Here is a 24,954-nt window from a genome sequence, read left to right on the forward strand (position 1 = left end):
TTTATTGTCTGTCTGTCCCAGTAGACTGTGAACCCCATGAAAACAGGGTCTTTGCTGGTTATTTTTTAAACTGCTGTGTCCCTCATATATAGAATAGTGCCTGATACATAACTGTCCTCAGTAAATATTTTTGAATGAATGAATGAAACAATGTATCAGAATTATTGTGTACATTTTAAGGCATTGCTCCAGTTGTCTATTTCTGCATAATGATGTACTTCAAACAACACCATTTTATTATATCATGTGATTTTTGTGGGTCAGGAATTTGGACAGGTCTCAGCTGAGCAATCTGTCTGCTTCATGTGGCATTCACTGGGTCACTCAGTATTATTCAGCTGAAGGCTGCTCTGGAGGTCCCAAAACAACTTCACTCATATCAGGCATAGAATCCAAGTGATGCCTGGTGCTTTCATGTGGACTGCTGGGTAATAGTGAATATTTCACAAGTGATCTTGGGGCCTCTCCTCAGTGTCTCTACAGCAAGGTAATCAGTCTTCTTTCATGGCAGCTCAGTATATCAAGAGACCTAGGTGGAAGCTGACCCAACCTCAGAATTTATGACCTCACGCCACATTCTATGTGTCAAGAAAGTCACTAAAACCAGCCCAGATTCAAAGGAGGAGAATTAGACCCCATCTTTCAATGGGAGAAGTAGCGAAGAATTTTCAACCATCTTTAATCTATGATATTCTTGCACCTTTTGGCCATAAACATTACTATATGCATTGCTTACTTCCTCCCAAATCCCCCAGAAGTTTCATAACTTTTACTGTGTCGGTTCAAAAGTCCAGAATCTCATCATCTAAATCAAGTTCAGGTGAAGAGGAGGCTTTTGGGGTCTGTCCTCTGGGGTTTTTTCTTTGAGTCATTCTTTTTTCATAGAAAATGGTCCTTTTCTGCAGTTGGATAACTTTCTCAGCCTGCTTTCCCTCAGTAGCTGGTTGAAGGTCCAAAGGTATCTTTTCATGCCGTGCTGTCTTAACCCCTTTCAGTCTTTGCTGGTACAATTTGCTTAAAAACTTTGAGGGCATCTTTTGTACTAATTTATAATCAAGTCTCCTAGACAAAAGACATACCACTTTTTATTCTGAAACAAGGTCTTCTGTACCTTGGGCTGCCTGAGAGGCTGCTGTAAAATAATGGGCCCTTAAAATTTTAGAAGCTCTTTTGTCTAGTGGAAAGGCACACCCTTAAGATTCGTACTGGCCTCTTTGTTTAACTGAAATGGTATATGAGGTGCCACCTTAAACCTTCTTGAGGTCTTAACCATGTGTCTAATAGTTACATCTTGGATTTGATTTTTTTTCCCTGAGACTACTTATTTTGAAAGCGTTTGCTATTTGGAGAAACTGAAGATGAGAGAAGCAGTTTGATTTTTGAATCTAGCAACTGCTGATTATATTTACTCTAAATTCTGCTTAAAAACTGAATGGTTCTTTTTTTTTTTAGCCCATCTTTTTCTATCCCTATCTTATCATATGTGGTTAAAAGCAACTAGTTAGTACGTTTGAAATTCTGCCTAAAAATTTTCTTTGCCAGATCTACCGATTCATTAGGTGCATTTTCTATTTTCCACATTCCCACGGGTAATGGTTTTGCTAAATTTCTGCCAGTATATAACACAGGTCATTTTTTTTCAGCCTCCAATAATATTTTCTTCACTGTCCTTCACAGTCTCTCTAGCAGTCTCCTCAGTGTCCTTCCAGCATTCACTAACCCTCTCCTAGAGGTCTTTCCAGCTTCTGCTGCATCCAGGTCCCAAAGACACTGCCACCTGTGTTAGATTTTTGTTATAGCAACAACCCACTTACAGGTACCAAATATGGCTCCGCTATCTATTGCTACTAGTAAACTACTCCAAAACTTATGGCTCAACGCAAAAAACATTTTATTAAATCTCATGGTTTTAGGGATCAGTAATTCTAGCGTAACCCAGCAGGGCAAATTTACTCCATATAACCACAGCTGGAGCTGCTCGATTACATCCAGCTGATGGCTGAACTGATCTAGAAGGTCCCAGACTGCTTCACTCATATGCCAGACACCTTGGTGGGAACTGCTAGATGGAGGGCTCAACTAGGCCCCTTCCTGTCTCCATGTAGTGTCAGGGCTTGTCCACATGGTTTCTCTAGCATGGGAGTTTGTTATATGGCAGCTCAGGGCTTCAAAAGCAAGTGCCTTCAAGAGTCTTGCATGGGGCTTCCCTGGTGGCGCAGTGGTTGAGAGTTCGCCTGCCGATGCAGGGGACACGGGTTCGTGCCCCGGTCCGGGAAGATCCCATATGCCGTGCAGTGGCTAGGCTCGTGAGCCATGGCCACTGAGCCTGTGCGTCTGGAGCCTGTGCTCTGCAACGGGAGAGGCCACAACAGTGAGAGGCCAGCGTACCGTCTTGCATGAAGGTGCAAGGCTTTTTTTTTTTTTTTTGAATTAGCCCTGGCAGGCCCAGACATCCCTTATATTGTATTCTATAGTCAGTTAAGTCTAAGGCCAACCAAGATTAAAGGGGAGGAGAATTAGATTCCACCTCTCAATGGAAGAAGGAAAGAATTTGTGGCCATCTTTACCACAGACACTCTATCCTTGGCTGCAGAATGATTCCTCTCTGCAAAGGACATTTTTTAAACCCAAGGTTAGAGAGGCGGACATGAAGCTGTGAGGGACAAAGGAGACATCTGCTGACTAACCAAGTCAGCTGAGCCAACTGCAGTGGGCAGTGAAACGACAGACGCTGCAGACGTCGTCCTCCTATCTAAGTCTCAGTGAATGTTAGGGGTCAAAATCAGGGAAGCAGTGCACATAGTGAGTGGTGAAGCATGATGTTATGGAGCTAGACTGGTTTCAGATCTCAGCTTTGTACACTTAGGCAACATACATTACCTCCCTGTGTCCCACAGTAGTCACTTACAAAACAGAGTTAACTAGAGCCTATCTCATCATGTTATTGTAAGGATGAAAGGAATCGGTACCTATAACACTTTTAGAAGAGAATACGGCAAAAATATGTTAGACATGGTTATGTTTATTATCACCTTATAGTTCATGGAGTAATCTATATCAAGAGCAATAGTCCTGAGCTTCCCTGGTGGTGCAGTGGTTAAGAATCTGCCTGCCAATGCAGGGGACACGGGTTTGAGCCCTGGTCCAGGAAGATCCCACATGCTGTGGAGCAGCTAAGCCCATGTGCCACAACTACTGAGCCCTCCTGCCACAACTACTGAAGCCCACATGCCTAGAGCCCGTGCTCCACAACAAGAGAAGCCACCTCAATGAGAAGCCCACGCGCCACAATGAAGAGTAGCCCCCACTCAACACAACTAGAGAAAGCCCGCGTGCAGCAATGAAGACCCAATGCAGCCAAAAAATAAATAAGTAAATAAATTTATTTTAAAAAAAGAATCTGCCTGCCAATGTAAGGGACATGGGTTTGAGCCCTGGTCCAGGAACACCCCACATGCCACGGAGCAACTAAGCCCATATGTCACAACTACTGAGCCTGCGCTCTAGAGCCTGAAAGCCATAACTACTGAGCCCACGCACCACAACTACTGAAGCCCACGTGCCTAGGGCCCTTGCTCTGCAACAAGAGAAGCCACTGCAATGAGAAGCCCGTGCACGGTAACAAAGAGTAACCCCCACTCGCTGCAACTAGAGAAAGCCTGCGCACAGCAACGAAGACACAATGCAGCCAAAAATAAATTAATTAAATTTTTAAAAAAATAAAGAGCAATAGTCCTTTTTACCCAGAGTCCAGCTGGGGAGAAGCAAGGGAAAGGAAATTTTAAAAACTAAATAAATGGAAGGTAAAAGTACCACTGGAGTATTTGGAGCTGAGTATGAAGGCAGAGATACTTTCCTATTTTTTGTCCCTTATCATCAATTTAGACATTTCCTGAAGCGCAATCAACTGACCATTTCAAAAGCAGTGTACTCAGGAAAGAATAACGTTAACTAGTTTAATTTATCAACATTATCTATCCAGATTCTTTGAGTTCTAATCCAGAAAACTGGGAGAGATACGCAAAAAGGAAGATGTGTGACTTTCTACCATAATGATCCATGGGATCTATAGTCTTCTCTCTGCCTTGGTCTCAAAAGGAGTTGAAAAATAAAATGAAATGAAAAAAATTTTAAAAAGTGTGGCAAGATAGACCACATTATGCTGCAGTAATAAATAGTCCCCAAATCTCAGTAACTTAATACAACAAAATGTATACATTTTGAAATACAACAAAAATGTATTTCTTGCTCATCCCACATGTTCAGTTTGGGCCAGCAGGAACACTGATCATCAGAGTCACTCAGAGACCCCAGCTGATGAAAACTTCATCTTGACAAATATTGTCTTCAAGGATCAGTACAACAGTAGAAATTGACAGTAACTGGTAGATTTTATTGTTGTTCCAAAATACTCACCCCTTCTGCACTCTGTGGGCAGAGTGTACTTTTCTGCACCAAGGACTCTGGACTTGGCCATGTGACTTACTTTGGGGAATGGAATATGGCAGAAGGGACAATGTATGCATTCTGAGCAGAGATTTTAAGAGACATCACAGTCTCTGCCAACTCTCTTACACTCCTGTACTCTACCATGAGAAGAATATTCCCCAGGTATCCACTGCTTCTTCAGTGGGGGTCCTGGAATGAGAGCTACATGAAGCAGACTTGAACCCACGCCCAACCAAGCCATACCTGAACCACAGATCCTTGAGTCGAACTGGATGTTTGTTGTACAATGCTGATATTTGGGAGCTCTTTGTTAAGCAGCATTGTTTCAGCAAAAAGATGACTAATACAATGACTCAACACAGCAGAATTTCATGACTAGCTACTACAGATAATGGTTTTCAAGTAAGCATATAAAAGAGGAATACTACTTACTAGTTAGTATTCTGAGAAATATAAAGTAAAATGAGATGACATTAAATTATTTATATACTATAAGATAGATACAGACAGATATCTAAAATACCTTATTACTATTATTTGTTATCTATTAAATAAGGAAAAATTAAAATGATAAATCCTAGTGCTCTTGAAGCTATGCAATATGTTAAAATTAGAAGGTCCTTTTATCCTAAAATTCCTATACCTTACGAAGTTATACTCGGGAAATACTTCAAAAGACTAAAATAATGAAGGTAGGAAAACTTCATTAAGGCATCGTTTATAAGAGTCGAATATGGGGCTTCCCTGGTGGCGCAGTGGTTGAGAGTCCGCAGAAACAGCATAACTATGCAGTAATAGAATATTATTAAGTAAACTATGGTTACATTGATTTATATAATATACAATCATTAGAATAATAAATATGAACATTCGCTAACAATATGGACAAATATCTAATAAATGAAAAAGAGGATATAAACATGTCTAAGCTGTACGTAATTGTAACTATACAAATAGGTATGTAATATATATGGATAATAATTGTAGGGAATATGGAGAAATTTAAACTGTTGTGCTAGAGGAGTAGGTATGTGGGTGAATATTTTCTTTTAAAATATAAGACAAAAAGTTAGTTCTTTTGACAATACATTTAATTTTAAAAACAAAAAAATTTTCTTTTTTCAATAATATACTCATATGTGTAAGAGAGAGTCAGCATTTGGGTTAAATGATATATTTTTAAAAGACTGGAAAGAAATTAAACTTTTAACATTGATTATCTCTGGGTATTATGGGTAATTTACTTTCTATATACTTTTCTGTAATTTTCAAGTCTTTTACAATGAGTGTGTTATGAACTTAGTAAACAAGTTATTTTAAAAATGAATAAGCATATTTTCTAGCCTCGCTTCTGGGACTCCACAGTTTATCTAGTTAGTGCTATAATTTCTTGAATGCAGCACATGTCTGGCTGTAGACAGAGTTCCTCTCCAAACTCAGTAGCCCATAATTTGATTTGAGACAAAACTAAATATAGTACCAACTTTGGTATGGAAGATGGAACTCTGACTCTCCCTGCTCCCCCTTTTTTTCTTTCTTTCTTTTTTGGCTTCAGAGGCAGCAGGAGATTTTTTTCTAGAGAAGTGACCTGTGAGCCTTGTCAATCTGGACAGGCTTGACCTTGTCAATCAGGTCAATCTGGACCTTAAAACATTTCCTGGAAACATTCTAAGCTCAGGTGCAGTGTGGTCTTACTAGTTGTGTTGAGGTTGGGGGGTTCTAGACTAGGGGCCTTTCGGACATTTCTTCTGAACTCTCAAATGTTTTAGTGTTACCCTGCCCTCCCAACCCTTCTTCTGTACTGATAATTAGGGGAACTAACCCAAGAGATGGGAGGCAGAATGATAGTGTGCCCCAAGAATACAGGCTCCCCACAGTCTCAGCAATACTTAGGCATGCTAGGGTCCTTCCTGAGTTAAACTCTTAGGATACCTGAGAGAATCAATTCATTCTAGAGAAGTCTTGTTGGTCTTTTCTTCAGAGGACATGTCTCCGGGGCCACACCATGTAGAAGATGGCCTGTATCAGAGCTTTAACAGAGACCTTCAGCGTTTTTGTTCTCAAATTTATCATCTGTGAAATGAATACAACTATGTCAACATTGCCACATGTGGGCACTATAAAGCTTTCTGCAAATTAAAAAAAAAGGTCAGTGGTAATGCTAATAATAACAGTGATTATGTCACTTAATAAAAAGTTTTTATTTTAGAGCTAAAAAGGAGCTTGAAGGCTGTAAGCTCTTTAATTATAGAATGTCTGACATGTCTAAACTTTGTTACATAAATAGATGATACAGGGTCTCAGGCAGCACCATCCCCAAAGAGCCCTTTTCCATGATCTTAGAACAGTTATAGGGAAGATCCTAGGTCCTGATGGCTACTGTCTTGGAGCTTTACTAGCATTCTGGGAAGTTCAGGAACCCTCTGCCCTCTTGAAGCTAGTGGAAGAGCCCAGTAGCCTCTGTGCTTGGGAAATTGAAACCCAGGGAGAGAGAATACCATAAAAGCAGGATTTCTGAGATGGAGGCAGCTAATAAGGCTGCAAGGTTTTGTAAGGATGCTTCCCTTACTGAAGAAGGTTCTTGGTCTCCCCATCAGTGGTGACACTAACATATCAGATCTCTAAGAAAATAACATCATGTCCTGTGATCATTTAGTGTCTGCATCTGCATTCACCCAGGATTGCACCTAAAACCTTCCTAGACTCCAGCTCTGGCTCTGGGGTTACCTGTGGGTGGGGTGATACAGGCACACAAAAGGACTTCCTCTCCAAATTTTCCCGACAGTTGGCTGTTTTTTTCCAAAGCCTCTCAGTGGGACAGGCGAGGGACAGAGGGCTGGGTAAGGAGGCCTCTAAGCTCTCTGCTCCTCTGCCAGCATCATCCAGGCAGGGAAGAAGGAAGGGTGTGTTCAGGCGGCGGCGTGCAACCTGGGCCGGCTCGGCCCCAGCACACTGGCTGTGGGGAGCCCCGCCTCCCCTCGCGGTTGACAGCTCAGCTGGTGCAGAGCAACTCGTGCCAGCCAGTCGTGTCTCAGCCTGGGAGTGTGTGCGCACACCGCGGGCTGCCTCTGGCCCCAGCTCCCAAAACAGCTCCGCGCGCTGCTCCGCTCTACGTTCAGCTTCCTACTGAGAACAGTCCTACCCTTGTGTCCGTAGCACCGTTAGCTGGATGTTTGGCCACGTCAAATCGGTTTTCTAAAGAAGCGGGGAGCAGAGCTCTCTCTTCGCCGACACAGAAAGAGCGAGCTGGGCAGGAAAGGTTCTTTGCGCTGGAGAATCGTGGGCCAGGCTTCTCATTTTCCCAGGCTGCTTCCACTCCTGGGTGAGGAGCGCCCCGCGAGTAAGGATAGCGCCTGGAAAATGGAGCAGACGTGGACAAGGTAGGTGAGCTGCTTCTTCCCCCCGACCCCCGCCGCGTTCCGGATTTGGTGTCCCTCCACCCCACTCCTGCCCTTGCGCCCTTTTGGAGAGGTCGCCCCTCGCCACTAGGGGCCTTTGAAAGCTTCTCTTTCGATTGCCTCCCCTCCCTAATTCCCGGCCTGCTTCTCTTGGTCCTGCTGTACATGTTCTGTTCTCTGGTGTTTTCCTGCTTACTGAATCTCCCTTCCACCTAGTCTTGATGTTAAAGATATCCAGTGAGGCTGCCTGGAAGTTTTGGTAGAAATGTTTCTCTGTCTTATAACTGTTCCACAGATGAGAGGGGATTCCTCCAGGTCTTTCTTTAGAGATACCTTTGATGTCAGCTATCTTGAAAAATATCAGATTCCTTCTCACCCTGACACGTTTTCCTACTCAACCTCTACTAGTCACACAAAGGCAACGGACTGAGTGAGCAGAGCCTGCAATGCTCATCTCCAGAGTCTCCAGTTGGAACTGATGCTGGGAGAGGAAAGGAGAAAGAAACAAACCAGGGTGCCCGTCATTGCTCAGGCTTTGTCGAGGTCGGGGTGACAGTTGCTTTTAGGTCAGATTTTGGAGATGCACGGTGGAATTGTGTTTCCTCCATGCCCCGTTGCTTCCCCCCCACCCCCAATATACTTTAAAGTGGGGCTCATTCAAGGATAAGAGATGATGTCTTGAGACAAAGACTTCATTTTTGTTTTTAAGGGGGAAGGGTGATGGAAAGGCTATTCAGAGGTGTTTCTGTAACAGGTAGGCCTCCATCTCCAAGATTTAGCTTTGGAGAACTGGAGCGGGGCCAGATACGTGTTCTGAGTCCTAACAGAGGGCAGACTGTACTAACACAGAAGGTAAAGGTGGGGCTTAACAGTACTTTGGAAAAGACCTGGCGGATCTTAGTTGATTGTTCAACAGGAGAGAACTGTATAATGTGAACTTGGAAGAAAGGGCATATTGAAGATTAGAGGGTATTGATAAGAAGTTCACTATCTAGATTTACTTTTTGCTCTTTTCTGCTCTTCACAGGCCTCTCCTAGAGGCTAGTGCTCTGTTCCGAGCATCACTAGATAAAAGGAGTGCAATCAAGAGACACGAGGGGACTGAGAACCATACTTGAGGGGTGACCAAAGGACCAGGGGCTCTTTAGTCTGGAGAAGTAAAGACTTGGGGTGGGGACATGGATATGGTAGTTCCCTTCAAATATTTGAAGAGCAGCTGGTGGTAGAGGGATTAGATCAATTAGATCGATTTGGAATCTCTTAGGAGGACAGTACAGCAAACTGGAGCAAGTTGTGAAGATGCAAGTTATGGCTTACTGTAAAGGAACAGCTTTCTAACAAGTGACCTGCCTGGACAGTAAATAGGTTCCCAACCTTGCCTATAATTATTCAAGCAAACACTAGGTGACCACTTGATGGTAATGAGGGTGAGTGTATCAGGGATTCTTGCTCTTTATCAGTGTTTTCACACTTAAAACAAAGTATTATTTATCAACTTGTTTGAACTTTAGATATAGCCGTTTCAGACAAATTCAGAAATAAGTTAGAAAAATCACAAATCATATGTGTATAGTTCAATTAATTTCACAAACTGAGCATACCCATGTAATGAACACTAAGATCAAGAACCAGCAACCCTGAAGCCCTCATGACGCCAAGGATAACCATTATCCTAACTTTTAACACAATAGATTAGTTTTGCCTGGTTTTGAACTTTATGTAAGTGAAATTATCCACTGTGTACTCTTTCGTATCTGGCTTCTTTCACTCAATCTTATGTTGTGCAAATCTTCCACATTGTGTGTAGTTGTAGTTCATTCATTCTTGCTTCTATATAGGATCCTATCGTGTGTAGATATATCAAATGTATTTATCCATTCTGTTGTTAATGAGCATTTGGGGCTATTATGAATAGTATTGCTATGAACATTCCTGTACATGTCTTTTGGTGACCATATGCACACATTTCTTTTGGGTAAATACACAGAATTTCTGGGTAATAGGAAATGCATGTTCATCTTTTGTAGATACTTCCAAATAATTTTCTAAAGTGGTTATGAAGAGGATATTCAAAGGGCTGAGATAAAGCGTAAAGGTGCTCCACATCACTGGTCACTAGGGAAATGTAGATTAGAACCACAATGCTATTCCACTATGTACTTATCAGAATGGCTGAAATGGGGACCTCCCTGGTGGTGCAGTAGTTAAGAATCCACCTGCCAATGCAGCGGACAGGGTTCGAGCCCTGGTCCAGGAGGATCCCACATGCCGCGGAGCAACTAAGCCCGTGTGCCACAACTACTGAGACCGTGTGCTACAAGTACTGAAGCCCACGCGCCTAGAGCCCATGATCCACAACAAGAGAAGCCACCGCAATGAGAAGCCCGTGCACCTCAACAAAGAGTAGCCCCTGCTCACCGCAACTAGAGAAAGCCTGCACACAGCAACGAAGACCCAACATGGCTAAAAATAAATTTAAAAAAAAATGAATGGCTGAAGTGAAAAAGACAGAAAATAACAAATGTTGCTGAAGTAGAAGGGTCATTATGTTCACAATTTTTTTCTATCCCTACCCTCAATAAGAAATGTATTTACATTCCAACCAAGTACACTCCCATATGTAACTGAAACAAATGTGTCATGTAACAATAGTTAACCTTACTATGTGTTTTGTACTCTGCTCTTTCCCCACCCTATTCTTTTCCTTTTAAAAAAAAAATGCTTGTGTGACTCAATTATTTCACCACCCAGTGGGTCACAGATGGAAAAATCCTGTAATCATATATCATAACTGATGTCTCAGATACTTCCTAACTGGAAGCTAAGATCAGTTCATAAACATTTATTTTAAATGTGAGCCCAATACAGGTGAGGCACTGTGCTGAATGCTAAGAGTAAAACAATGAATGAGAGAGACAATTTCTGCCTTTGAGGGTTTGACTTTGTTGTCTGTAATTCTAATAGAGGCTAGGGCAGACATATGCTTTGGCAGTTCTGGGAGCACAGTGGAGGAGCACAACCTGGAGGATTCAAAGAATAAAAATTAACTCTAAAGCTACCACTTATATTAAGCTTGCATTTGTTAGCTTTTGTGTTAATCCCTTTGTGTACTTTATTTCACCTAATGCTCACAGCCCTATGAGGTCTGAAGTAAATGTTATTATAGTCATTTTTAAGACAAGAAAATTGAAGTTTAGATTTAAAATTTGACCAGGTAACACACACAGCTGAGGAAGAAATATAGCCTGGAACTATCTAATCCCAAAACCTATTCTCTTAGCTGCTTCACTTGAATTGAGTCTTGTAGGTGACTTGGTTTCTGAGTTGCTTCTGAACCCAGCTACTTATCCTGACTGTGATTAAGCTTATGAGTAAGTTTAAGAGTATATTCTATCCCCAAATTTCATTCTTGGCAGTTCTGGAAATTCCCCTCTCTGAGGGGTTCTTCACATGAGCCTCCATATCCTTTATCTTGCTCAGTCTACCCACAAAGGACAGGGTGCTGAGTATTTGAGTTCTCAAATATCTCCTACTCCCAGCTGGATTTCATCTGCACTCTACAAGTCAATGGGAGTATTTTTTCCCAGGGATGTTGCCTGACTGTTGTCAGTCTCTTTGGTTAAATCATTTGGAGAGAGCGTGGTTTTTTCTGGAATAGCAAATTAATGAGCTAGTTTGGTCCCTAACCGAACTGATATCCATGAATCGGGAAAGAGTTGTCCAAGGAATATACTCATGGAGGTGATGAGGAACCTGATGATGAAGGTGATTTGCTCACTTCGTTAGTCTAGTATCAACAGACAAACAGCTTCTGCTGGTCTAAATGTTTAGCATTCATGTATCTGGACTAGCAACTCCCTAGAGCAGTGTGAGTGTTTCAGAATCCCCGTTTGTATTAGTTTCCTTTTGCTGCTATGACAAATTACCACAAATTTAGTGGCTTAAAACAACACAAACTTATTATCTTGCAATGCTGGAGGTCAGAAGTCTGAAAATTGGTCTTCTAGGCAAAAATCAAGGTGTCAGCAGGACTGTGTTTCTCCTGGAGGCTCTAGGGAAGAATCCATTCCTTGCCTTTTTCTAGCTTAAAGAGGCTGTCCACATCCCTTGGTTCATGGTCCCTTTCCAGCAATGACATCACTCCAGCCTCTGTTCCTTCATCCCACCTCCTCCTCTCTCATTCTGACTCTCCTGTGTATCTCTCACAAGGACCATTGTGATGACATTGGGCCCAATGGGGTACTCCAGGATAATCTCACCGTCTCAAAATCCTTAATCACATCTGAAAGTCCCTTTTGCCATGAAAGTGGCAAAGTCACAGGTTCCAGAGATTAGGAATGTGGACTTCTTTGGAGAGCCCTTATTCAGCCTGCCACACTGTTAATGCTGGAAAAGGCATTACTAATTCTCCTCCCCTTTTACATGGACATTTTCTTGTTTCTAGCATATAGGAAAGCTGAATAAAAGTCAGATAAATCATATATGAACCTTATACAACTTCCCTGAACAAACAACTCAAGACAAAGAGAACTTGAACTATTTAGGGGCTACCTTTAAGATTGAAGGTTAGGAAAGGAAAGCAAATTAATTAGTCTGTTTTGTTTTGTTTTCTCTTACCCTGTAATTTGATTTAATAAAATGCAAGCATTGATTGTATTTGCCTGCCATGGCTGTGAACATTTGGAGAAGGGAAGTAGCATCCAAGAAAAATAGTGATTTGGTCTCAAAATTTTAAAATTCTTTATTTTGTTTCTCCTCTCCCACATGGTTAAAGTGTAGCCTTCAAGTAGGACAAAACGCCCATTTACCCCAGGTATATTGCATTTAAAAGATACCCTTTTAAAGCTTAGTTGCAATTATTCTGCTCAGTATTAACTCTCAGCCTAAAGGAAGCAAGGACATTTATTTCTCTTTGAATTCGTGGTGAGTTAGCAGAGAGTCCTGTTTACTAACACATAGTTACAACCAGAGATGGCATTTCTCCCCATTTTATAGATGTGGCAGCTGAAGCTAGAAAGGTTAAGCAGGCGTTGGAGCAGGAAGGTCTGGTTGATTCTGGTATCTTTGCTTACAGCGCTTTTTATTAGGAAAATGCTACTTTTCATAATTCTATAATTGAAACATGTTTGGACATTGGATTTCCTATTTAACACTCAGCACTTCCAGCGATTAATTTTCTGCATTTGGGGTAGGAAAATCTCTGCCTTTGCAACTCTGATCTGCTTTTAAATAGGCCTATACTTGGATTTAGGCTTGAGAAATTTATCTCAATCAGTGCTTTCACTCCCACTTTCTTATTTCCTATACACTAGATCAGACTGGACCCCCTTCTTCTAGCAGCTTACATGCTAAGGCTGGATGTAAAATACCAGAAGTCTGGGAAGTGGTTATTTCTGTCTCTGAAAGGATAAGTTGGCTGACCTTCATCACAGGGCCCTCTGCATTCTGGGTGGCTCAGGGGTAATTTATACAAGGCTGTGTGGAGTATCCATCCATTCAGTAGATGCACTGGGACACTGCTCCTATTAAAATGGGCAGAGAAATTGAAATTTTGTTCTATAAATAAAATTCCAAACTGGGCTCAGAACATTCCACAAGTTGTCCCTGGCAAAAATTCAAATAGCATTTAAAGTTAGAAGAAAGTCCAGAATAAAAGAGATGTCATGGTGACCCAAGGTAGCTCTATCCAATTCTATTTTAAAACATTCAGAAGCACTGAGGACTTGTTTTCCTCTGTCTCAGGACATCTTCTGAGCTCTATGATCATCAAGACAAGCATGATCTGAATTTTCTTTTTTTTTCATGACTGAAGCACTTCACTAGTCATAGACTATTTATTATAACAACAACAACTTGTATTTTTCATAGCATTTTAGTAGTTTCTAATACATTTTCCCTTAATCTGTCTCATTATGTCCATTATCTCATTATCTCCTTTTCTTTCTGTGTGTTCCATTCTGCAGAAACTTCTTTCTCCCTTTGCTTTTCCAAGGCCACCTAGGGAAGAGGTAACCTGCACCTGGTGTCTACTTATCCTGGCCAAGGTAGAAGAGTGTAAAGAAGCAATAACTGCTGATATGTAGAAAGCATTGACTGACAAAGAAAATTGAGTCATTTCTAGCACTTCATACAATTTGAGAATATATTTTCCACTTCATAATGTGGAGCATTATTATTCATAATGTGGAATAACGTCATGTCATATTATAATACTTAATCATTACCCTATAGTGAGTCCTTTAGGTTTCCAGTTTTTAACTATTATAAGTAATTCTTGATAAACTCTAGGTGCATAAAGCATCTTCTTCCATGGGATTATTTTTGAATGTTCAGAAGTAGAATAACTGTGTCAAACACTTCTAGTTCTTGAAAATACATTGCAAATTGCTCAGGGTTTAGACTCATATAACTCATATTAAAATGAAGAATATTTCATTCCATTTAAATATCTTTTTCAAGACCTGAGTCCCTATATTGCAGAAGGGGAAGTGGAGGCACACTGACATAAAATGGCATATCCTAGGATAATCCCAGGTGAATCAGTAGCAACGTTCTCAACTTTTAGCCTCTCCAGGGTAAAATGCTTCATTATTGCTATTAATCTCTGTTACCATCCTAAAGTGTTTCCTGAAATGATAAACAGAAAATTTCAATATAAGAAAGTAAAAGTGGATATAAATTACTTCAAATTTCTGCAAACATATTAGGATGTCTATTGCAAGGAGAGAAAAAAATAGATGCTGCATTTGGTTATGGGATTATGGATAATACCCCTTATATGCTGCTTTAAAGCTAAGTCAGTATATGTTTTTATAGCAGAAAGAAACTTACATTTATTCTACCAAGTGACAGCATGTAAAGTTTGGAACCGAGTTGGTCTTAGAAAAGATTCTTCTGTGCATTATTTATAGATTTCCAGATTATTGGTGCCTTGGGGGGCAGAGTTATTGCCAGAAGACCTAGGGAGCTGGTGTCTCTTTACTCAAACTGAGCTAAAATTATTATGAGTGGGCCTTAATATACCAGTTGTTCCCGCCTACACACCTAGCGTTGCCTTTGCTAGGATAACTTTGTTTATTCTTTAGAGGTTAGTTTCAGCATTATCTCCTTCTGGAATTATTTTTGGAACCTACTTCTGGATGTTCTCTATAGCCAGAGCACACTCTGCCTTCTCTGTTACTGCATGTGGCTAGTTAGTTTACTTGGTATTTTACATACTCTGTAAGTTTATTGGAAGAAGGCACTGTCTTTTGTCTCTAAATCTTCAGTATCTTACAATATTTCTAGCACATAGCAGATCCTCAGTTAAGAACTTTCTAGAGAACATTCCCTGCAAGGCTCATGTGAATATCTGTTTGGTAGGTGTCTCTTTACGATGGAATGGATACAGCAGGTTATCAAATCTTGATGCCATTATACATTCAAATGGTATTTATTCGTTGTTTAAGAAATATACATCAAATTCCTGTTATGATCTAGACTTCTTAAATGCTGGGTAGCTGACAGTGAATGATATAAAAACCCTGCCTTCAGGGTGCTGACATTCTAGAAAGGTCACAATGCACAAGTATATATTACTGCTGTAACTTGACCTCACAGTTCCTTAACTCTAAATCACTTCAGCACACCATGAACACAGCCCTCCTTTGTAGCTCATCCTCACACCAAGTTCTCTATCCTTAAGATCCTTAACACTGAAATTATATTCCCTGACCACAAGGTCAATTCCTCCATCTCTTCATTCTTTCTGAATATTCAGTTTACCTTATCACTTACTCCTTCATATCTTCCAGGCCATCTGCTCCTCATTCATCTCCCTACTGACCCGAGACCTCAGGGTCAGCTGTTCGAATCATTTTCAGCACTGCTTTAGAATCTCTTACTGCTTTAACAGTCCCCCACCCTTGGTAACCCTCAGTTAATTTTATTATCCTCTGGGATTCTATAAGTTTTGTTCCAGTACATTGTAAAACCACACTGAGAAGGAAGACTCTAGATTCATTCTTTCTAATACTGGGCAGGTTAATGGGCAGCTTTTCTCCTCCTCCACTGACTCTTCCTCTTCCCCTAAAAGTACAATCCTCAAAACCTCTCATTTCAATAATAGGAATAAAATCAAGATGCTAAATTGCATGTTCAGTATTATTTCTATTTTGTGGAATTCACACAGGCATATAAACTGAAGAACAGCTAAAACGAAATACATGAAAATCTTTCTCAATGTTGCCTTTAAGTGGTAGCATTTTTTATTTTTTATTTTTCCTGTACACATTTCTCCTTTCCAAAATTTCTGGAAAGAACACATAATTCTTTAAAAATCATTAAAATCAGGCACTATAAAGGAAGGAAAAAGTAAAAGATTATGCAAATAAAAGATCAGGTGAAAACAGAAAAAAAATCATCTATCTCTTGATGTTTGGTCAGGGGCTCTGAGATAGACTGAGCCACAGCCTCGGCATTCCCCAGTGCCTTGTGAATAGTGGTTGTTAATGAAAACTGCATTGCCGGGACCAAGAGTAAAAAGCACAAGCTAAGTTTCAGAAGTAGGTGGAGAGACCATATACCATCCCTGAGTGATGTGGCCGAATTCAGAGAAGATTATTTTCACATCTCTTTTGAAAGCATGGTGTCCGTGTCTTGGCTGATGCAGGGGACAGGGAAGAGAATTTATTAGATATTTGCACGTCTAATAACCTCATAAGGCAAAGTGAGGAAAATAATTATTTGAACTGCCTTTTATCTGTTTAAGAGGTTTCTCTGAACCTTGAGGAATAGCAGCATGAAAAATGTTAGTTCCTTTTAGGATAAAGACGGTGCAGGAGGAAAATAAGTCATAAAACTCAAGTTGTTGCAGGTGCATAGTGATGCACAGTGATGCTTGTAGCTCCCGGTAGCTGTAGAGGACTTAGCACTATAGAAAACTGCCTCCCAGAGTTCCATCTGGCCACGGCCACACTCAGTGAATAGATCCTGTTGAGTGAAGGGTGTAATTGCAGCCTGTACTGGAGAAAAGTGGATGGTACTGTACCCATGCCAAGTCAGCTCACACTTAGTCAGCATGCAGAGGGAGACTCACAAGTAATGCTTTCTCTGTTCTGAGGGGCTTTGCCAGTTAAGCATTCTAGCTTGCAGAGGTTATAATGATAGGTCTTGAGATGAGAAAAAAAATTATAATCTCGCTGTATTTATTATACAACAGTCTTGTGCTCTGCATCTGTGACTTCTACCCTATTTGCATTTGAATGTATGTTTTTGCAATTCTGTTGCCAAATGGGGGATATTGGCAATATTTGGAGCAGAGAAGATATACTCAGTGTCTCTCTTGGCAAGAGAAAAAAAGATCTGAGAAGTCTCAGAGCTTGTTCACTAATGGCCTTCCCAATTTTGATTGTGTCGATTTCCATCGCCTCTCCTGGCTGTCAGCTTTTCCCTTTGTCTTTTAGGGACAATGCCAAGTGTTATTACAGAAAGGATTCAGGGGAGGCATGAATATTTGGAGGAATGTGGGTAGAGATAGGGAAGTATAAAATAGTGGATGACCCACTTTTCAGGGTAGAACCTATGTAAAAAGTCATACTTGCCACTTCCTTTTTAGGATTTTAATTCATTTGTCACATGGCATCTGTTATACCAGTACTCAAATACTCCATTGTGAGCTCTGTATGTATTGGGGATGAGTTGGTGTCCCAAGAAACAAATTTGTGTCAGGATTTGAGTCTAAATTGCCTCTCTTCCCCACAGCAGCACTGCCCACACTTCCCTTCACCTCGCTTTCTCAGGGGTCATTTCCCTGGAGTCCAGGCGGATACAAAGGAGGCTCCTGGCAAAAGTGTGGGTAGAAATAGGGCATATTGGACGAGTAAAAGTTTGGAGTCAGCCAGATACAGCTTTCAAGTTCAGGCTTACCACCAACTAGCTGGATAATCTTGGGCAAATTACTTCATCATTCTAGGCCTCTTGTTTCCTCATCTGTAAAATAGGGGTAACAGTACCTACTGAATTTTGTGAGAATTGAATGACATAATGCCCAGAAAGTATCAGTCAGTCAATAAATGGTGGTGGGTGGCAATGGTTGTCCACAATATAATGATAACGGTCGTTTAATTCAAGATTAGTGCTGAGGAAAATTCCAGTGTAAGAAAACACGTTGAACTGTAAAGTTACGCACAGGCAGTCTGAAGACTATTACCTGTAGATGTCTTTGTTTCTAAGTTGGCACTACTTGTGAAACCCTACCATTCAAAAATCCTCAGAGCTGGAGCATCACGTATTAAAGAAAGTAGGCCACAGTTCTCCTCGTCCTTCTGGCCCATTTATATCTGCAAGGGTTGATTGTGGATATAAATTTAAAACATGAAAAAGAGATGCTTGAACATTAGAAAGATTTCTTTTATTTGAATCAGAATCTAGAAATTCATGTCAAACGAGCTTTAAAAATATGGAATTAGAACAGGGTGTGTGTTTGGGCCCCAGTAAACAGCAAACTTGGGCAATCTTCCTGTCATACTGCATATCCCCCACTATCTGAGACGGCCACACTGAGACCAATCCCTTACATATTTTATCTTTTATCAAGGGCCTTGAAAGAAGACCAGCGTAAATAGATCGGAATATGTTCCTTAACTTTTTAAAGAAGAATTAACCTTTTAGTATAAAAATAGTAAGAAATTTTAAAAAAGGAAGATATTCACTTGTATTTTCTACCATCGTAACCCCCCAGCCTTTTTACTCCTCTGGATTCGCTGCTACTCTGTATAGCCTGTATCTGTACACATTTTTACTCTGGTATAAATCTTAGTCCTAATCCTTTCTTGCTGACGTTATTTTAAATCACCTTTAGGGATTCTAAGTAGTTAGATGAAGCTGTAGTGTTTGAGGAGGGAAGTGTAGACGAAGAACTGGTTTTCCCTTTGACTCCCCCTAATACTCCTGCCTCAGGGTTAGAGTTTGGGGGAGGAAGGCTTGAGGAGGGGAAAGGTAAAAAGGAAGTTGGAAGGGGTCCTGAGGAGCAGTTAATACTTACTCAGGTTGGGGGGAGCAAAATAAAGCCCTGAACACACCCTTTATTTTCCTATTTGGGGACCTTTGTCATGTTTCTTTATGTATTCATACCTATCCTCCAAGGCTGAATTCAGTGTTCTCTGTTTTCTGTAGATTTCCTAGACCCCCCACTTCTCATCGGGACAAAATAATTGCTGCCTCATTTACGTTCTGAGATTTCTGTTTTCAATCTCATCCTTCTACTCATTATCTCTTTGAATCCTGTCCACTTCCCCCAGTAGACAACTCTGAGCACCTTGATTTCAGGGCATTTCTTTTTCACCTTTATGCTTTTGGAGCTTGTCATACAAGCAACTTCTCAATAAATGTTTATGAAATGGAACGAAAAACTCTAAAAATAGCAACCAAGGCCGAGTCTTTTGCTCTAAGCGCTGGTATGGCAGATTGCTTTTCCTCCTCCTGAACTTTTGTTCATAATGAGAAAGGCATATAAGAAGGAGTTTGAGGGCTTCCCTGGTGGCGCAGTGGTTGAGAGTCCGCCTGCCGATGCAGGGGACGCAGGTTCGTGCCCCGGTCCGGGAAGATCCCACATTCCGCCGAGCGGCTGGGCCCGTGAGCCATGACCGCTGAGCCTGCATGTCCGGAGCCTGTGCTCTGCAATGGGAGAGGCCCCAACAGTGAGTGGCCTGTGTACCGCAAAAAAAAAAAAAAAAAAAGAAGGAGTTTGAGAGACGGAAAGTGCCTCTGGGAGATGGCCTTTGTTCCTCAGCCTCACCGTGAAGGAAGGGTGGTGGCGCTCGATAAAGTGGGGGGTGGGGAGCAGACGGTGTGGTGCCCCGACGGCCTGAGTGTATGTGATTGCCTTCGGGAGGCAGCCTGAAAAAGCAACCGCCACTTTGGGGGTTTGGACACTCTTACGGGAAGAAGTAGCCCTAGGTTAGCCATCTTAATAGGCTGACCAAGGAAAGGAAATTAATGGGGCCTCGACAGACAACAGCTCCTTAGATATAGTTTGGGGTGGTTTTGGTCTGCGATACTAGTATCTCGTAGTGTTCAAAGAATTGTTGCAGACCTGCTTTGTAATGTTGAAGTTGTATGATTGCCATCTTGCCCTTGTTCATGAATAATATGGTCCATTAACACGATCCATTACTTTTCTCAGTCCACAAATTAAACAGACCAAAATACAAGGCAATAACACCAAATACGCAGTTTGCAAAGGATGGTCAATGGCTGCCTTATAGAAAATATCCCTCTGCAGACTCCATCTTGGTGTTACCCTTTGGTAAGGAAGGACCCAAGTTTCGACCCCTCCTCCCAATGTTATGAGAGACCAGACTAGTGGGACCAGTGAGCTGCTCACATCTTGGAAAGGAGCCATATGAATGGCCATTTTCAAGAAAAGCAAAATTGAGTGCTTGGCTAGTCCTAATGTAACTGAAACTACCATACTTAGAAAACTACTGGAAGAAATCACCAGAGCACAGTTTGACAGCATCAGAGTATCAGAATGTAGCAGACAGCTCTGAGAGGAGCAGTTATTTTCTGATCATCCTCAACCTAATCACCCTGGAAAACTGTAGGAAAAGCTAGTACTGTGGGATATTGAATGTTGATGTATTGTTTGGGTCCAGTATCTTCAGAGCTCCTTATCAGCAAGTCAGGAAAATGTGGGTAATACACCAGGCAGAAATTAAGTGGGTGAACAGCTGGTAGGTGGGTTGTACTTGGAAACTGTTTGGTTCTTCAAATTAAGCAGGAGAGTGTATCAGCAAAAATTAGTAAGTATGGGGAATTCCCTGGTGGTTCAGTGGTTAAGACCCCGAGCTTCTACTACAGGGGGTGCAGGTTCAATCCCTGACTGGGGAACTAAGATCCCGCGTGCCGTGCAGTGCGGCCAAAAAAAAAAAAAAATTAGTAAGTATGATTTTAGTGGAATTGGTATCAGTATTGACACATTGGTGAGGTAGCGAGCAAAAAGATAAGGCTCACTGAGGGAGAGTTTAGTTCGTTTATACAAGAAAAGCATGTAAGGTAAAACATGCAGGTAACATGTATTGATAAGATAGAAGTATCTTTGGGGAAAGATTATATATGTACATCTATGCAGGAGAGCTGTAAGTGCCCTGGTGAACCACATGCTAGCTGAGCATCAGTCATTCATTGACTGATGTTTTTTTAAAAAAAAAAAAACTAGAAACACTTGAATTTGAGAAACTAGGACAAGGGTATACAATTTTTTCTGGGCTTGGGTAATAGAGAAAAATTTACCAACATATGTTACCACTCTGTGTGTGTGTGTGTGTGTGTGTGTGTGTGTGTGTGTGTCTGTGTCTGTGTCTGTGTGGCCAGGCTTGGAGTCTGTCTCTAGCATACCCCAATTCTCTTTGCATTTTGGTTTATCAGATATTGTCACAAATTGCAATCCCCTAGACATATACCCTGTGTTTCTTCACCATGTGCCCCTTCTCTGGGGAAGCATCAAATTCCTTACCAACCTTTCGGAAGCAGCTGAGTGAGCCCCACTCTCTGGCAATATGAGAGGGAACTTGAGCTGTTAACAGAGTTAAAGTGATTTTTAAAAAATCTCCTGAGACTACAGAAAGCCCATTAACTCAGTATTCATCCAAAGTGACCTGTCTACCCTTCTGGTATTGCTTCATAGGCAGGCAGCCAGCTCAGGGTGAGTGTGGGGTTGGGGAGAAGGTGAAGTATCTTGTGGCATATGCATTGCCTTGTTGTAACTTGCTCCTGGTCTAGAATATGGACTCTTCGGAGCAAGGAGAATTGAATGAGATCATGTCTGGAAAGTTCCCCCATCCTTGGAAAGTATTAAAATGGGTTTTAATACTGTTAGCAACTAGGAGAATAGAATTGTGTAATTACTGCAAGGAACCTTAGAAATTCATGCATGTCTTTTACACATATTTAAGGAAGCGGAAGCCCAGAGGTAAAAGTGACTTAGTAGCTTAGCATCGCAAATTAATGAATTGTGTACTGAAGCCAATAGGTAACCCAAGACAGTGTCTTAAAGCAGAAATGAAAATTTTGTCTGCATTTGATCTATACCAGGGTGACAGCCTCAGAGACCTGTAAGGAGCCAGGCTAGTATCATAAATGAGCGCACGAGCTGGGATTACAAGAAGAGGGAGTGACGGGAACTGTGGCAAACTGGAGAACATGTCTCTTCTGTTTAAAGGCAGCAGGTTATCCCCCTGTGTGGGAAGGCAGGCCCAGTATTGCCAGACCCATTCATTTTGCAAGAGAAGTTAGAAATGGATCAACCTTGTATTGACCAAATCAAGCTTGTTGGATAGGCTGAATTTGGCCTGAGGAATGGCTTTGCTCCTGACAGCAGATACACAGTTACCCAGGTCTGTGGGCTGAGCACAAAGGAATCCATCAAATGCATGAATAGCAGCAGCTAATTATAAGTTTTTTTCTCCACAAATTTTTCAAGACATTGTTCTAGCTGATGGTTTCAAAATCCTTGCTCTACTTCTTCTCAACAGAGGGAAATCCATAAGTAGTACATTCATCTCTTTCCTTCTTCACTCTCAGGGAAAGTTTTTAATGAGAAGTGGAGAAGGGGAAGAGACAGAGGGCCTGGAAGAACCCCAAGCTGGTGATCTGCTTTTGAATAATAATCACCAGGTGGTGGGTATAGTCCAGCGTGCCCTGTCTGGTACTTTCATGTCCATCTGGAACTTAACAAAGTGAAGATTTATGCCAAGATCCAGCCCTGAGGCAGAGAAGAAAGAACACCAACAGTTTCTGAATAAATGCCAGGCTCTCTTCTGCCTCTCTGTAAATGTCTTCTGGCTTTTAAAAAGAGAAGCCCTCTAAATCTCTGGCAATATAATTATTTTTAGAACAACTAACTGGGAGTACCCAAGGGTTTAAGGAATAAGCTAAATGTTGAAAGCATCTCTCTGTAGGATTATTGCAATCACCTCCCTGTTTCTGCCTTCCCCACCCAGAGAGTCTGTTGTCAACACATTAGCCAGACCTTTCAAAACATTCGTCACTCCGTTCACCTCTTTTTTTTGACTCACAAGACTCCAGTGACTAAATTTCTGTCAATGTCCCAAAGGCTTTATACAATCTGCCCTCTGCCCAACTTTCCTATTATTTCCTTCACCTCACCTCCTGCTACTCAGTCTGCCCAGCCACACTGGCCTCCTTGTTGTTCCAGAAATGCTCTGGCATGCTCCCTCCTAAGAGCCTTTGCATTTGATGTCCCCTGCTTAGAAGACTCTGCCCAAATACTCATATTATTGCTTCTCAGAGAAACTTTGCCTCCTGAAAATTGCAATCCCCTTCTCCTCCCCATAGCTCCAGGATTCCCTACCTCTATTCCCTACATTAATTTTTTTTTTTTTTTAAGGTTAAGGATACGGTCTTTATTCTCAAAGCCTTTGCAGGTTTTTTTTTTTTTTGCGGTACGCGGGCCTCTCACTGTTGTGGCCCCTCCCGCTGCAGAGCACAGGCTCCGGACGCGCAGGCCCAGCGGCCATGGCTCACGGGCCCAGCCGCTGCACGGCATGTGGGATCTTCCCGGACCGGGGCACGAACCCACGTCCCCTGCATCGGCAGGCGGACTCCCAACCACTGCGCCACCAGGGAAGCCCCCTACATTAATTTTTTATAGTATCTGTCCCCAATTGCTACTGTACATTTTGCTTTTTTGTTTCCTTTTACTATAATATTAGTTCCATGAGTGCAGGCATTTTGGTCTGTTTTGTTCACTGCTACATTTGTGGAGCTTAAAACTGTTGCCTAAAAACATAGTAGGTGATTAACAAGTATTTGTTAATACATTTTGAGACTTTTTTCCCCTTCTGTGCTAGGAATGGTGGCCTTCACTGTGCTGGACAGATACACCTCTGGCTACTGCATCATGGTGTTTTTAACATTTCTATTAATGGACTTTGTCTGTTTTCCAAGTTTTCTAGGTCAATTCTACTTCCTAAACACATCTAGGTTTTTTTTTTTTTTTTTTTGGCTTCTCTCCATTTCTCCTATCCTATCCCTTAGTTAAAACTATCACAACTTCTTGCTTTCCCCAACTACTTTTGTTCCCTCTACACAGTGTCACTCAACAGCCAGAATGATCTAAAGTCTAAATCTGGTCACTTACCATTCATTCCCTCATTTAAAATCCTTCAGTGGTTTCCCATTGACCTGCACAAAAAACTCATATCCTTACTCCATCCCTCAGGGCCCTGCATGGTCTGGTTGCAAGATTGGCTTTCTCTGTTCCTCTAACAGGCCAAGTTCCTCCCTGACTCAGGGTCCTTGCTGTTCCCTCATGATGGAACACTCTTCTGTTCCCATTTTTCATCTGGCTGACATTCTCTTCCTCTCAGCTTAAATGCTCTTTTCTCTGAGTTCCTCTGAGCCTCTCTACTAGTTAAATTACTCTGCATATTCCTTCATAGCACTTGCTACAGTAGTAATTCAGTGCTTGTGGAACTGTTTGTCCAATGGCTGTCTCTACAAATACCTACTGAGGATAGAAACCCTTCCTGTGGGGTTTGTCTTTGTCTTTCCAGCACTTAACACTGTCCCTGATACATAGTACTAGCTTAATGATTGTGGAGAAATAAATAAAAATAGATGTCTTGCCACCCAGGGACTGGACACTGTGTGGGGTGGTATCTCATTAATTAATGATGTGTTTCTCTCCACAGAGATTATTTTGCAGAAGATGATGGGGAGATGGTACCTAGAACAAGTCATGCAGCAGGTAAGGAGGTTGTGGGACTTGCTTTGCTAAATTCTTGGTCTCCTGCTGATCATAATTCCCTTAAATTATAGACCCTTTAATTTCACCGTGGCATGTAGTATATAATTCCCCACCTTCCCAGAACAGTGCAGTAAATCATAACTGAAATACTTATGTGAACTCTTCATACTTTCTTTTTAATTAAAAAATTTTTTTAATTAATTAATTTATTTTTCGTTGCATTGGGTCTTCGTTGCTACGCGCAGGTTTTCTCTAGTTGCGTCCGGCGGGGGCTACTCTTTGTTGCGGTGCATGGGCTTCTCATTGCTGTGGCTTCTCTTGTGGAGCACGGGCTCTAGGCGGATGAGCTTCAGTAGT

At 41.6% G+C, this 24,954-nt stretch overlaps 1 protein-coding gene across 2 annotated transcripts in view; it reads left to right on the forward strand.

Annotated features, from left to right (window-relative positions):
- PDE4DIP (phosphodiesterase 4D interacting protein) overlaps window positions 1–24,954 on the forward strand; it is a 217,252-nt gene that overhangs the window by 23,260 nt on the left and 169,038 nt on the right. The window contains exons 1-2 of one of the 2 annotated variants that reach the window (XM_024764823.1): window positions 7,705–7,829; window positions 24,542–24,597. In XM_024764823.1, the coding sequence (XP_024620591.1) occupies window positions 7,810–7,829; window positions 24,542–24,597 (76 nt within the window). In that variant the 5' untranslated portion in view covers window positions 7,705–7,809. Of the gene's footprint in view, window positions 1–7,704; window positions 7,830–24,541; window positions 24,598–24,954 lie in introns of those variants that run through there. The other variant, XM_024764822.1, reaches the window with a different exon arrangement.

Source organism: Neophocaena asiaeorientalis, unplaced genomic scaffold (assembly GCF_003031525.2).
Source record: "Neophocaena asiaeorientalis asiaeorientalis breed wild unplaced genomic scaffold, Neophocaena_asiaeorientalis_V1.1 scaffold62, whole genome shotgun sequence".
Taxonomy (NCBI): Eukaryota; Metazoa; Chordata; class Mammalia; order Artiodactyla; family Phocoenidae; genus Neophocaena; species Neophocaena asiaeorientalis.